This window comes from Bombus flavifrons, chromosome 4 (genome assembly GCF_040668555.2).
Source record: "Bombus flavifrons isolate JBK064 chromosome 4, iyBomFlav1_principal, whole genome shotgun sequence".
Lineage (NCBI taxonomy): Eukaryota > Metazoa > Arthropoda > Insecta > Hymenoptera > Apidae > Bombus > Bombus flavifrons.
The window spans coordinates 4,201,744-4,218,192 of NC_138445.1; the positions used below are offsets into that span (position 1 = coordinate 4,201,744).

Here is a 16,449-nt window from a genome sequence, read left to right on the forward strand (position 1 = left end):
CAAAATTTTGTATGCATCTTCAGCGCATGTACCACTATAGCCTGAACTCGAATGAATTCGGTCCTTTCTTTTTTCTATTTTTCCAAGCCGCCAAAAGTTGAAAAAAAGATGGGAAAAATTGATAATAAATCTTCGTAATGCTGTTATCTTCTCAATTATCAAATTTTTTCTTTCGTTCCGGTTCCTACTACAGCCAAACCAATTTTAATTGACAATCTGTTTGAGGTTTTTATTTTGGATAAGTAGATCAGCCGGAGTCATGGACACCATGAGACACCACGCGTAGGATAAAAATTGATGTCACCAATTTTGATTCTCTCACGACAAAGAAAGAAAAAGGAAGTAACAAATGTTATTAAAATATGTAAAAATGTAGCCTGAAAGTTTGACTGCAAAAAGTGTCAAAGTTTCTTTGCAAACAAATCAGCTAAACAGCCTCGAACACGTGTTGTACGCTAGAATACATTCTTAAAAGTCATTTACAAGATTATGAATTAGCAATTACGTATCGATGCCATGATACGATATCAATTGTATGACGATATCAATCATATGTTTAATATGTTTCTCACGATGTAAAAATGTTTAAAAATAATCAACACTATCGAATATTACTTACTATTCTTACTATTCTTATAAATTTGGTCGAAATTACCTACGTGTAGAACATCTGCGATACGATCGAACACTAAAAATCTGCATCGAAACAGTTTTAAATGCATTTGTCTATGTATCGCGCTTGCTTGTCGCTAGCTCGCATGACATCGAAATTGGAGGAAAAATAGAACTCCGTAAAACGTCAACAGAGAACACAAGAAGCAATTTGAACGTTCGATGGAATCCTAAACAACGTAGATTTAGGTCCTAGTAGATGGAAACAAGCGCCGGTGCGCTGCATAGTAAAATGATTTGCTCTGCAGCACGGAATAAGTGACAGTGAAATAACATGGAAACGAATGGACGAAGAATAGAAGCGAACAGTATCATTGGAAGTAAACACGTCGGACAAAATATTTTCGCGCTCGTGTTTGCACGTTATACTACGAAAGCGTATAACCGAATGAGAAAAACAGCCGATGAGATACGCGTCGCCGATCCGCAAATATTTCCAAGTTCTCCAGAGAAATAAAATGGCGAATATCCATCGCACGTGTTCATTCTCGTTTTCCTATCTTTTTCCCCAGATTTTTTCGCTTCCTTTCCCTTTACTGTTTCGTTACTCATACGATTGACCGATTTCATAACACGCACGCCTCTAAAACAAAATTTGCATTTTACACTGCCACTTGCGATTAAATCGTAGCGTATAGCGCACACATTGCTGCTTTTACGACAGATTGACATTGAGAAGACTTCGAATCGAAATGAAAATATGGACATAGAGAGAATTTAAGAAAATAAGAAAATAAGTGGTGATTTCGATTCTCTTTAAGTAACATGTGAATAATATGTTTCTTTAAAAAAATGTGCAAGGAGGTGTAGACGATGTGTAGGTCGTGTGATCCGAATGACGAGATATCTCGCTATTGAAACCGTTAAGTGTATTTTAAGATAATAAAAAAATAAGTACAGACAATATTTGCTAAGACGCTCGTACTAACGGATTCGCTAAAGACAGTGTGTAAATCGTTAATAAGATCGCAGATAACTGGTCACCTTACGATCGCGTCCGTTTATTTATACTGGTCGGGGGAGAGCCGGAAAATTTGAATTCGTCTTCGTTTGACGGTTACACGTAACGGCGACATTGTTTTGCCCGGAGTTTATTTATTATTATATTATGTGTATCCTAACGATATTGATACTCCGAGGCAAAACAACAACATGATTTGAATTGTCCTCTAGCTCATGTGCCGCTACAGAGGAGGACTCCTACATATGTGTGTGACGAAAAGAATTTGCCATGGAAGCATTATTGCTTTGAATAACAGAAATATAATGATAAAAGAAAATTATAATGCAAAAATTGAATAAGAAAACAACCATTTTGATAATACGATTAGAGACTAGATACGTACGTCAAGAGTTAGCAGAGATAGTTCCGCATTTTTATTACAAATAGAAATATTTATTACAAAATATTACGATATTAATGAGTAATATTTTCACCTTGCAAGTTTTACGTAAATAAACATTGTATTATATACATAGATCTGTAAATTTAAACTGTGATGTATGCCAAATAACCTTCGTGTAATAGACATGTACAATAAATATTATTATATTAAATTATGCCGTCTATTATGTTCTTTCAATAAAAGATCAGAACTATTTAGATAGACACTTTTTAGATAGCGCCAGTGTTATAAATTATAAATTGCATAGAGAAAAATTCAGTGACATTAAGTAAAATAATTTCTCATTAATAGTTCACTTATACAATTTATGATATACAATAGACTAGACAATAAACAAGATCACTTAGACAATCACATTTATGATTCAATCAAATTTATGATCAAAAGATCAGAACTATTTAGATAGACACTTCTTAGATAGCGCCAATGTCATAGATTATAAACTTCATAAAGCAAAATTCACTGACATTAAGTAAAATTATTTCTCATTAATAATTCATTTATACAATACACAATATACGATAGACTCGACAATAAACAAAATCACTCAGACAATTATATTCCAGACAATATAAAAAGTACTACAAGATTGATCCTTTGAAGTATTAAAAATTGCCTGTACAAACTTTGAATTTTGCCAAGAATGTTAATGGAGGAATCGGTCGAGGATTGAAATCGGAATCAATCGACAGTAATTGAGAATAGAAAATCGAATAGAGTAGAATGAAAAAGCATGTAAGAAAAAACGAATAGAGATATGATAAGTATGAAGATACAAAAGAACGGAGAACGAAGAAAAGTATGAAAGATTTTCTGAAAAAGTATTTAAATGGAAGATATTTCAGATTTCTAATATAACGAATTCTAGACTACGTTACAAAATATTATACACATTATTGCTCTGTTATTAACTTCTGAATATTAATTGAAAAGTGGTTGCTCTCAACATGAGACAAAAGTTTAGAGACACGGTAAAAGAAATACGTAGTTGCGAGAAGAGTTTCGCGGGTTTGTTAACTCGTAACTATACTTATAACTTGTAACTTGCGAAAGAGTGCAGAAGCCTTTCTTCAACCTGCAAACCGCAACCAGCCGCGCGACGAACGATTAATATTCGTTCTTTTGACGATATTATTAACTTCCATCTTGAATTTCTTTATTATTTCTAAAATCGGAGATTTTCACATTAACCTTGCAACGATAGAATAATTTAGCTTTCTTTGTAATACACAAATAAATAATTTTCGATATTTGTGCAAAGATTTCGAAAGATTGTTATCGTATATTTTCTACTTATCATGTAGTTCACGAATCGATTGCCTTTAATTTATCGAAATATTGATCGTAGTGAGTCAAAATATATGTCTCACTGGACCATTGTTATAGTAAAATTTAATTTTCATATCTGTTTCACTTTTTAATAAGTTTCACATACGAGTGTTTAATATATCGAAACATAATTAGTTTCTTATTATTACGAACATGTTATATCAACATATTTTATGTATTTACGAGACATTTAAAATTGCGACAATACGCAACATGCATATCTTTAATATTTAAAAGTACATGAAATATCCAAAGTACAATAGTTGATGTAATATTTAATAGGCGAAACAAATTTCTGTTTAAATGCCATTTTCTATTCGTATTTATGTTAAATAAATCTGCATAAATATCTGAAGGCCACTCGTTATATTGCTACATTAAATGGTTTATTGTTCGTGTGGAATGTCTCGTTGCGATGACTATAGTGTGACTGATGTGACATTTAAACAGCGAACGTTGGCGATTCAATGATGTAAAATTATACTCGTAATTTGCAAATTATTTGTATTATACTGTAACGTCGTGCAATAGCGATAAATAACTCCCCGATTTTCTAATCAGAGAAAGCCGAATGCCAGCGTGAAATTCGTAGCCCCTTTGTCATTAACATTGATCGTTTAAATGGTTAAATATAATATTTCCGATAGAAAGATACATGGAATAAATCACAGACCAAGATATGCACGTACAGTAGCGTAAATTGCAGCAATCTAGAAATTGCGATCTTATATGATTAATGTGCAGAATGCATGCATTATGAACTCGTAGTTAAGTGAAAATGTCAGATAATTTAATTGTTATCGCGCAAAGTTTCTAAAACGTTGTAGAATAAGTCGACATACTTTGCACCAATTCCGTAAGAAGCTACCTTTTTATCCTCATTATTTCCACCATTTCTAATATATAATAACAGTCTATATAATATGCAATACCTTCCACTTATTACAATAAAGAAATGAAAACAGAAAAGAAAAATAAACGTTAACAACATAAGCGTGGCAATTAAGAAAATGGCACGAGAAATTGGACCGGGAATTTCATATTTCCATGCAATTTTATATTTCTACGAATGGAATTAAACAAACGGAACCTATATAATGATGAGATCGAAATTTGTCCTTTCTAGAAAATCGTAAACACTTTGAAATATGCAAAGTAAAGTACTTGTACACGCGCTTCTATACGTCTTTACGCTTTTAACTTTTCCATGAATGAGTGAACATCCGCTGTTTCAGAGCTTCTCTCGGGCTATGGATACGATTCCAAGGATCGAAAATCAGCCTACGACGATCGAAAAATTCTTCGCCCAAGCAAATGCGATAGGAACTCGTTGTCGGCTTTCAGCGGTAACACGCTCGTTTCTCAAACACCGATAAAAGCCGGACGACTTTTAATGTCCATATCAGTAGGAATCCAAACGTAGTTGGCGCGGAAATAATCGAAAATTGCTTCTCGTTCGACGAATTAATGCCAGAGTTGACAAAATTAACGTCCCCACAGGATATTAATTTCGTCGTTTTCGTCGAGAAAAGAGGAAAGAAAATATTCCTTACTGTTCATCCGACGAACGAAGACTCGTTAAATGGACATGCTTCGAATACTCCGCCGCGGGAATCGCGCATCGTTAACCAACAATTTCTGACTTCACGCGGTCAATCGTCCTCTCCATTGAGAAAAGCATTCCCATTCTCGCGGCAGCATCTATTATTATACACGCGACTGACTAATTGTCTACGTGAAGATTACCGAGAAAGGAGACGACGAGTCACATTCTCCATTTTTCTTTCTTTTCCTTTTTTCTATAGAGAAAGAGTTTCAAAATCCAGTACGTTCTCTACTAATCCTCGGATGGCGAATTTTTCTGCAGCGACGCCGAGGGCGGGTGCAGGGTCTGTGTGACCCATAGAGGAAGATAGCTTCCCTCGTAATGTTAAGGTAGAAATTCTAGTTCGAAGTATCATAGGCGTGTATGTATAATAATTATTAATGTCTTTATTATTATGTTTTTGTTAGTATATTGCGTTACCATATCGAAGGACGGTTAATGTACATAGAATTGTTGTTCGTGTTGCATATAAATTATGCGTATAAATTTGTTACGTTCTTCTCATCTTATAGTGTACTTTTTGTCGTTTGCTTACATTTCCTACGTTCGTTGTACAGATATAGACGTAGTACAGACATATACAATCGAACAAGTATTTATACAAATAAGAATTTGTTCGACAGTTTTTTTATTCGTGCAAGAATTTATTCGAATAAAAATTTAATGGAACAACTGATTCGGTTAAGGATTTATTTGCATAAAATTATATATATTAAATATAGATATTTACGTGTTGCGTAATTCATCGAGGATGGACATGGTACTGAACGTGAGATATATTTTCAAGCTACATTGCCCAGTTGTTGTAACATTGGCTTTCATAACTAGCTTTTATCGGATACCAAGTTGAAAAGTCTTTTTTGCTTGGTGAATTAATTATTATATTATTATATTATTATGGTACTCTATATACTTATACAAAATTAAATGGCAACGAACCATTATTCGTATTATTATTCGAACAATTCCGTGGCCATTATTCGAATAAATATAGAAAATAATTCGTTACGGATAACGAATAATTGTTTCGCGGATGCAAATTTATATCGATAATCAACTTGGACAGATATTTATTCGAAACAATTCGCGCAGCGTCCAACTATGCCACAGCTTGATCAAAATATTCGGATGATTACGATAACGTAGCTACTCGTGTACTTGGATCGTAGAGAGCGGCAAAGATACGAACGGCGAACGTCATCTCCCGAAGCGATAGAATTCTCGCGAACGCCAATGCACAAACGAAAATGAAGTTTATCCTTAGCAGCGGGATCCATACGATAACTGCGAACGGGACCTTTTTCATCATAAGACATCCCGTTTCTGCGAATATGAACGAGAATTGCATTTCCTTTATCGCGTGCTCGAGCAAAAGCCAGACGGTGCCGGCTCAATATTCACGCTCGATCGAAAACTCCTCCCGTTTAATGCGTCTACGAGCAAATCGGGAACGTTATTCCACAGATTGCTTATGCGAGTGTCTGCATAGTCGCGGGACAACGCGTTTTTCCTTCAATTTTCCAGTAACCACGTTAAACGCAAAACGCCAAGCCGAGAGAAACTTTGTTTCCGAGCGGAGGATGGAAACTCGCTTGAGTGCGTTAAGGTTGCATTTCCATTTGGTGGCATCGTCCAAAGCACGAACAATACCGACGAAACCAACGCGATGCGAATATTCGTTACAATAACAACGGAAGGTAACAAGAATATTTACGTAACAGCGAGTTTTAATCAGCTTCGTTTAATTCAACAAAGAAATATCTGCCACAAAACCCTGATATCTCGTTAGTCTTATTGGAAGTAGCCATATCGTTCCACTTTAATACGGCTGAACTGAGAAATTTTAACGCCGGTATCGAGAAAGGTATTTTCATAGAAACGCGTGCACGCTCTTCTTTCCATTTCAACCGAGAAAATGTCTGATTTTTCTCCACGGAATGGTACGCGAGAAAAAATTGTCCGCTCTTTGAAAACAGGAGAAGGTTTCCAAACGTGAAATTTAAATGCGTTTGGGACACGGAGAAATTACGCAAACAAAGAGTTAATTCGCTAAAAGATAAAACGTGGCATAAGGTTTCGATACGACAGCATGTGGATTGCATAAATTTAGTGCTTTAAGTATGTTTTTATATTTTTATTCGAAACGGAGGTTTTATCTTTCGTTATCGAGGAAATATTGAAATAACCATTATGGGTGACAACTGTTGCCCAAACATATATTGAACGAACGGAGTTCTAATTCTAATTAAGCTGGAAAAATAATAAATAAACTGAAGAATCTTCCCATTATCGAATCGCTTTTGACTTCAGTAGTCGATAGTCCACAGGAAGAAAAATTAATTCGAAGATAATTCCAGCAACATCATTTACCTTTAATTCTAAGAAATTGTAACTTGTGCGCGTGTGTGATTTATAATGTCATAATTAAAATTTGCAATTGAAATCAGCGTGGATGTTGAATACCTATATGCGCGATTTCTTCTCGCAATGTGATTTTTTTCCCAGTACAGAAGTCCGTTACGAACGATATTGGCAGAAAATAACCGAGCAACGTTTATATTTCATGGAAAGCTTTGTTCAAGGAAACTACATGAAATAAAAGTACATCGTTGCACAACGGTATGGGTTCATTTATTTTACGAGTTGGGAATCCTTTAATGGAAAAAAGCGCGATTACATGTCTTTGCGACTATTAAAAATCAAGCAAGATGGCCAATAATGAATTTCTCGTATCTTTATTATAAACCTTCTTAACATCCATTGCGTGCATTTAAATATAGGAAATCAATTTGTAGCAATTATTAATCTGCAGCAAACTTAATTTAATTTTATTAAGCTATAGGAAATTTCTTCTCCTTCAATGTGACTTGCGTGTCTTTACGACTACAAAATATCAAGCAAGATGGCCAATAATGAATTTCTCAACATCCATTGCGTGCATTTAAATATAGGAAATCAATTTGTAGCAATTATTAACCTGTAGGAAATTTAATTTAATTTTATTAATCTATAGGAAATTTCTTCTCCTTCAATGTGACTTGCGTGTCTTTACGACTACAAAATATCAAGCAAGATGGCCAATAATGAATTTCTCGTATCTTTATTATAAACCTTCTCAACATCCATTGCGTGCATTTAAATATAGGAAATCAATGTGTAGCAATTATTAACCTGTAGGAAATTTAATTTAATTTTATTAATCTAGAGGAAATTTCTTCTCCTTCAATGTGACTTGCATTTGCTAATGCGTTTGATAATTTACAATAAAATAAAATATAATTGACGTTTCTGTCTTGACGAAAGCTACAAAGAAATCACATTCCACGCGTATAACGAAATAACAGATGAGACGTTTTTTAGGTGTAGTGCAAATTGAAACGCAAGGCCTGAAGATTGAATTGAAGATTCAATCAAAATTGATTGATTGTCGTCTTTTATTCTTCTCGGCAAAAAGGACTGTATCCGATCATCTGTAGTAAATTTTACTTTTTTCTTTTTTTCCCCGAACAATTTACAAGTTTCCTCACATTATGAATAAAATTCTCGCCAAGAGCGTTATATAGAACATAGACATTTTACAATCGTGCTTTGCTTCGGCTACCAACGACATTACAAACGGGATCGCATTTAATCATCGCACGAGCATACGCTTTGTCGCAGGAACGTTCAAAATTTCCCTGTGGACCGCGGTGTCGAGTGATTATTGCTTTCATAAAATGTGTACGCCGTCTACTATAACAGACTATCACGGACGAAAATGTAAAAACTGTAAAAACTACCGCCGCGTACAACTCCGAGACATTTCAGCTTTATGCATAGATAGTGTACCGCCGCAACAGCCACTAGTCGCGAATGAAAGATGTATGCAAATCTAACCATCGTACGCGCTGAAAAATTCTATGCATTCCTGAACGATCGCGATGTTCGCGAGTTCCTTCGCCACTGCCTTTGTCTTTATTAAAATCTCTTATTGATTCGAAACGATCAGGTGTCGGATGGGCTCGACAGCGTTACTTTCCCATGACGAACGATGGGCGTCGTGAAATAACGTGAAGTTACGTAAAATGGAGTTTGCGTGTTTCATTGGAATTCAAAAGAAAATGAACTCCGTGAATTTAAAAATATATCGATCAATTCTAGTATTGATATAAAACTAACTCAATTTCGATACCTTTCATCAAATTCGACGCAATGTTTCAATCTCTTGATCGGGAACGCGTCACGAATTTTTGAACGTGACATAACGCCGATAATAAAATTGTAGGACGACTCTTCAACGATCCTCAAATTTTCCCGCTTTTCAGATGACGACGCATTCCAGCACTCGGAAGCGAGAGTTGTAACACTACAGAAGAAATGTATGAAAAATAGTGATGGTGGAATGAAAATTTATCTACAAAATTTACCTACAAAAATAATCTTCGTTAAGGTTGTATTTTTGTTACTAAAATTCTGTTTAGTAACATTAATAGAGAAGAAACATATTAATATTTTCTGTTACTAAGATTTTGTCTAGTAACATTAATAGAGATGAAAAATAGTGATATTTCCAAGTGTTCTATTATTTCTTCTGTGGTCAATGAATGAATATTCAGTTCAAGCTACACATTGCTATGGACTATAGCAATCTAATTTGGTTTGTCCTTGTTTCATCCTGAAAACAATTTTCCTCGCAAGATTCACGATTTTGTTCTGTTGCGATTAGAGATAACATCCACAACAATTGTACGATACGATGAACAAAAATATTGGAATAAATAAAATATTGGAATCTACTAGAAAAAATGCAGATGCTAATGTTGCTTCATTTTAATTGAGCAATTTTCAAATCGAGTTCGAGACATTAATGCAAAACTCGGGCAAGTTGACATTTTCGAAAAATTCCACTTGTTGAAGTTTTATAAGAATTTTTTGATCTTTGGGAAGAAGAATCGGCTATGTCCAGGACTCGCCTGGCTTTTGTTCTAAAATGTAACGTCAATGGTGACGTTAATCTGTCAGCCAACGTGTTTCAAACGTTCAGTAAACCTACTCTGTAAATCGCGTATCTTTCTTCTGGTCGATTCGAAATGTCTTCGGACGAACAAGAATCACGTCAATCATGGGGAAGTAAATTCGTGTCAATGAGAGAAAATCTCAGTGATTCATTTAGGAAAATCAAGGGAGAATAAACACGCGAGAAAACAAAATATTTCATTTCAAATTGCCGGCATTATGATGCAGGTACCAGGCAAGTGAAAATATCGAAAATGATTTGCTAGGTACATTTTTCAAAAATATAAAGAGTATCGTTATATCATTTGTCACACTAGTGTCTTACTAAGTCCAAAATTTCAGCGCGATTGCTTGAACTAGTCGTAATTAATTCAGTTACGTTGAATGCTCCGCAATTTCTAAGATCCGGGCTTGTCCGGTTTTTTCATCAAGACCTTCAATTCGGATCTCGTTCAATTGAGCCATAAATTCACCGCCAAGGGTTGTATTAAAAAAAGGATCACGTTGTGTGCGTTTACGTCATAAACACGACGTACCTCTAACACTTTCGCTGAATTATGCATCATGATGTACGAGGATATATTATTTTCGATATTGCGTGCAGGTGCACGAGGGCATCTATCACGAATAAACTGTCTGAGTATCCACGAATACGCTGGAAATTTAATTACGAAGGTTTATTACGAGAGGAATGTTTGGCGAAATTTCACATACAGGTAAAGACAGATTAAATGTCAAAGGGAAAATGAACGTATTGAATTGGCGCACAGCTAGTGAGTATTATCGATTAAACGGAAATCAAGAGATTCGCGAAAGTTTCGGGGAATGCGAATAAGTTGCTTATGAATCGAGATTGAAACCCGAATCGAATCGCGTTTTAATTAAAAACAACGAACCTTGCTTGATGATATCCAATACGATCTTAATATGGCCGATAACAAATGAGAAAATCAGATCATTCGAAACGTGATAATACACTGAAATTATTCGTCATAAGCATAACTTGATACTCTGACCATGCACTAACGTCGCTATATATATATATTCACGAACAAAATTCTATAGCAGATAAATAAAATTAACGTGAATATAATACAGGTCATCATTCATAAATATTGAGACATCGATTTAATCGATTTTTAATGACAATACTTTTCGATCGAATATGATATAAAGCATTTGAGTGATACAAAATATCGAACAATTAATAATTAGAAGGAACACTTACTATCTTTTTATGGATTATAAATTTACATTATCAAGAAACATATATAGGGTGGTTGGTAACTGGTGGTACAAGCGGAAAGGGGGTGATTCTACGCGAAAAAAGAAGTCGAAAATATAGAATAAAAATTTTTCGTTTGAGGCTTTGTTTTCGAGAAAAGCAACTTTGAATTTTCGCTCGGTACGCGTGCGGTACGTTATAACGGATCTCACTGTAGATCGTTGTCTCAATGGAAAAATTAAAAAAAAAAAAAAATTTTATTCTATATTTTCGACTTCTTTTTTCGCGTAGAATCACCCCCTTTCCGCTTGTACCACCAGTTACCAACCACCCTGTATAATATATAGTACGTATCTCATTCCCCTCATTTTCATGTTTTTTCCATTTTCGATATGAATTTCGACGCGGATTTTTCGATAGTTTTGTGTCTTCGAGTAATTGTTCGTAAGAGATAGATTCGTATTGTTCACTGGCACGAAGCTTCAAAATCCTGCCAACTATGCTACAAGTTCAACAAATATGTAAACTTGTTCAGAAAGCGCTATCAGTGTCGCGTCTTTTCGACAGCATACACGTTACGGCACACCGCTGATGCCTGTTGCACAAGTTTTAGTTTCTAAGCTTTTGATCTTGCCAGAACTATGCGGATAAACTGTTTCACTCTCATACATATACAAGCTGACGGCCGCACAAACTTTTATTATCATGTTTCTATTAGTTTGCATTTACATGTGTAGATTTGTTTGTGAACGTAAATAAACATATGTAATACATCTCGCAGTCATAAAATTATATACATAATAAATTAATAATTACATAGAAAAGTAAGTTTATTCTTTTTACAAGAACTGTTACAGGATTTGAAAATTAAGCTAACATCGTGAATGATTATAAACTCAATCCCATTTTCACATTTTTCATAATATTGAAACAAAAATTGGCAAAATCTTTTATATAATTTCATATTATAATATAACATTTACAATTGAAGATACAAAAAACAAAAGTTTACTTCTTTCGAAGCTATTAAATTTTCTCTTAAAATAGTGCACTTGCTTATGAAATAATATAAATTCAATGTTAATGACGTTACCTTTTCCTTCAGTATTTAGCCGGATTTCTCTTTATTTTTGATTACTTTTATTAATCTTTTCGGTACACTATCCACTAACTTATTTAAAGTTTCCTTTCGAATACTCTTTTACTTTATTCTCTTTTTGAAGTCCAACGATATTTTTTTATAGGTGGCTTCTCCTGATCGTGGAGTTTTCTCGCTAGAATTCCCCATAGGTTATCGATCGAGTTCAAATCAGAACTCAGTGCTGGCCATCGTAATAATTCTATACCGAAATCTCGAAACCACTTTCTTGTAGTGGCAGTTGTATAAATAGGAACATTGTCTTGCTAAAAAATTGTCCTTTTGTCTTTCGTCTGCCATGTAATATCTCCTCACATTCTATAACGTTATATTTATTCTTTACGAAAACAATTTTCTTTAACGTGTCCAGGCAAGATCAATGGTTTCTTGGAAATGTAGAAAAATTAACGCGCAAAATGTGTTCGAGTCTACAATTATTCGCAGCGTTGTATCTGTATGGACACGTTTTGTCGATTCGTATTAATAATATACGAATATTACTGAAATATATGAATCGATGACAAACTAATGATCGGAGACAACATTTACTACCTAGCTTGTGGAATCAAGAGACGTATGTATGTCGTATGAAATACGATTTGTTTATCGGAAGCGTAATTAATGGTATACTAAAATTAAATCGACATTCATCCAAGTGTTAAAATTAATCATGACCTACCTTTGTCCAGGTAGGATACGTATATTCATTCAGATATTTGAATATTTCTCAATATTATGATATTCATGAAATATCACTAATTTATATTATAAGGAAATAATAATATTTTTTAAATCAATTATCTCGTTAGGCATCGAATATATTTTAAACTTAAATTGAAAGTAAAACTAGAAGCAAAATCTTGTACATTTCACAGTAAATAGTAAAACTAGATACAAATTAACTTAGTATGTTCAAATGTTTAAACATTAATTTAGTGCATTATTATTTGTATATCGTTTACACGTTTCTTACGTTTCTATTTCGTTTGTGTTCCAACATCTTAGTGAGTGTATTAAATTTTTATACGAATATATTTTAAGCCTAAGTTGGAAATAAAACTAGAAGCAAAATCTTGTACATTTCACAGTAAATAGTAAAACTAGATACAAATTAACTTAGTATGTTCAAATGTTTAAACATTAATTTAGTGCATTATTATTCGTATATCGTTTACATGTCTCTTACGTTTCTATTTCGTTTGTGTTCCAACATCTTAGTGAGTGTATTAAATTTTTATACGAATATATTTTAAGCCTAAGTTGGAAATAAAACTAGAAGAAAAATCTTGTACATTTCACAGTAAATAGTAAAACAAGATACAAATTAACTTTGTATGTTCAAATGTTTAAACATTAATTTAGTGCATTATTATTCGTATATCGTTTACATGTCTCTTACGTTTCTATTTCGTTTGTGTTCCAACATCTTAGTGAATGTATTAAATTTTTATACGAATCACTTACCCTTTCGAACATGTATGGTCAAAATAGGTTCCCGTTTGGGTTTCTTGTTGCGAAACATTACGCTGCAACCACCTGCAAGGAAAATATAATTAACTATTAGAAAACACTAAAGTAGTCGTACTACAAATAGAATAGTAAAAGTAATGAAGTTAAGTAGATACAATGAGTGGAAAGTGCGCTTCAAACATATCGTCTACATTTTTACCATTTGTATCTAAAGAATAAAAAATGATTCAATTCCTCTAATTTTTCAAATTATCAGCGAAACAATTAATCGATCGGAATTATGTGTTCGTACAAGATAACTGTTCAAGATATGCAGACAACAATGAATTAACCAATTGCGTATTGTTTCTTCCAATACTTGAGCTCAAACTCCACTGACAAAACGTTGCATGAATAAATAAAAAAGTCAGCAAAGTGTAAAAATCTGAATTTGACTCGCGAAGTTACTTATGAAATACGCGGAAGCAAAATACGATAAATGCGAATAATATTATAATAAAATAGTCACTGGCGAAGAAAAACGAATCTAGGTACTTGCATCCCGTAATTTTTACAATATACGTTTACATAATTTAATGCTACTATTTAAAATTAATGGAATTCCTATATTGTAACGCACAATACATCAATTCTTTATATCGCAAGATTACAAACAAAACGGTCTCAAAATTAAATAAATTGAATAAAAGTCTAATGATTTCGTTCATCTCAATTTCCATAAATGTCCTAACGTTCACGTACACATCTGATTACACAGATTTTACATCAGAGTAATAACACACGGCGCTCTATTTCAAGGAAACACGGGCGAGCTTATCACTCGATGCGACAGATATGGCGATCATAGCGTCTAATCTGACGAGCAATAAACTGGACAGTTGGTAAGTTCAGCCTCGTACAGTCAGTTTACTCGGGTTCGTTTAATTTTACGTCATCGCCACACGCTACATGCCACTCGCGTGCTCTTGTAATTTCATTCTCAACACTCCACCGACCGTTTAATCTCGCGGTAGAGTAATAGCGAGTACACGGTTTGCCATAAAAGTTTATTGTTTTTACACAAGCAAGGAAACCATTGCGCAACAGTAAATCAACGATCCGCGAGAGACACCGTGCACCTTGAGACTTAGACGATCGTTCGCAGTTCTCGTCGGGCAGATTCGGCGCTTGAAATCACGCGTAGGTGTGCGGAAAAAGGAAAATGTATCGGTATTGCTCCTGCAAGTCGAGGAATAAGCGACGATAGATTGCATCTGAACACTTCGCCAACTGTCCACCACTGAAAGAAGTAATATCCGCGTCTACGTTTTTCTTTTCTATGTTGTACGCGTATTGACAGTTGCGAGAAATTAATTTCCGTAGAAAGCCAAGATTTTAGATTAAGATATCGAAAGATGATATTGCGACAGCAGTAGCAAGAAATGAATTTTCTCTAATGTCGACGATTCGTTTACCGGGTCCTCTGACACTGAGTAATTTACGAACTAATAATATTGAGTAGCGATTTCGGTTTCGCGTGTACCTAAAATATACGTCTACGCGTGTAATTAATATATCCGCGTTTTAATCCGTGCGCTTCTCAATATACGGCTGCACGAATATTGAAATACGCGGGTAGTGAAGTACATGGGTACACGTATATGAAAATACAGAGGCAAACGGATCATAATATCTATATACAGGGTGGTTGATAATTGGTGGTACAAGCGAAAAGGGTTGCGGAAGTTGAAAATATAGAATAAAAAATTTTTTTTTTAATTTTTCCATCCAGACAACGATCTACAGTGAGATCCGTTATAACGAGACGTGATAAAGTGCACGCGTACCGAGCGAAAATTCAAAGTCAATTTTCTCGAAGACAAAGCCACAAACGAAAAATTTTTATTCTATATTTTCGACTTCTTTTTTCGCGTAGAATCACACTCTTTCCGCTTGTACCACCAGTTACCAACCACCCTGTATATTGAGAATATATTGTTAAGAATTGTGGATCTTAATCGCCGAAATAAAAGTAAAGGAACACTAAGGTTATACTCAGAATTCATATTAAAATAGTTTTAGATTTATATAATAAACGATTTCCAGGATCTTCGACGATATACATTTGCACGCGTCTCAGCACTTTCTTTGTCTCACCATCTACCATAACACACTGCCAACGGAACACGGTTCCATTCATCTGTTTTTCGAGACGCTGTCACACACATACTTCCACATACTCATATTCACATACGTGTGTCACTACTACGCGACCAATTTAGTCTAGCGTACAAAATTATACATATCTCGATACATATAATATAGTATATACATGTGTACCGAGGTTCACGGATACACATATTGAAAAGTATAATATCACGTGTATTAACTCGTATCTCGTGTTTTATTTTAGAATTAAATATCGAAATATTTAAATATGAAAATTGTTTATGAGACTTCATTAACCAAAACCATATTTTCATCTGCAAGCCAGTAAATTAAGTCTTAATTAATTAAAGTAAATTAAGCTTAATTTATTAACTTTTTGTTTTCAGATGAGCTAAAGTATCAACATTTTGTAGGAGTAACAGGTTTGTTTCTTTGTTATAATATCTTCAGTACATAAACA

At 34.2% G+C, this 16,449-nt stretch overlaps 1 protein-coding gene across 1 annotated transcript in view; it reads right to left on the bottom strand.

Annotated features, from left to right (window-relative positions):
* Positions 1–16,449, bottom strand: part of Cad87A (cadherin 87A) — a 514,332-nt gene that overhangs the window by 319,605 nt on the left and 178,278 nt on the right. Inside the window, exon 3 of the mRNA XM_069111394.1 lies at positions 13,836–13,907. Coding sequence (XP_068967495.1) covers positions 13,836–13,907 — 72 coding nt within the window. The remainder of the gene's footprint in view (positions 1–13,835; positions 13,908–16,449) is intronic.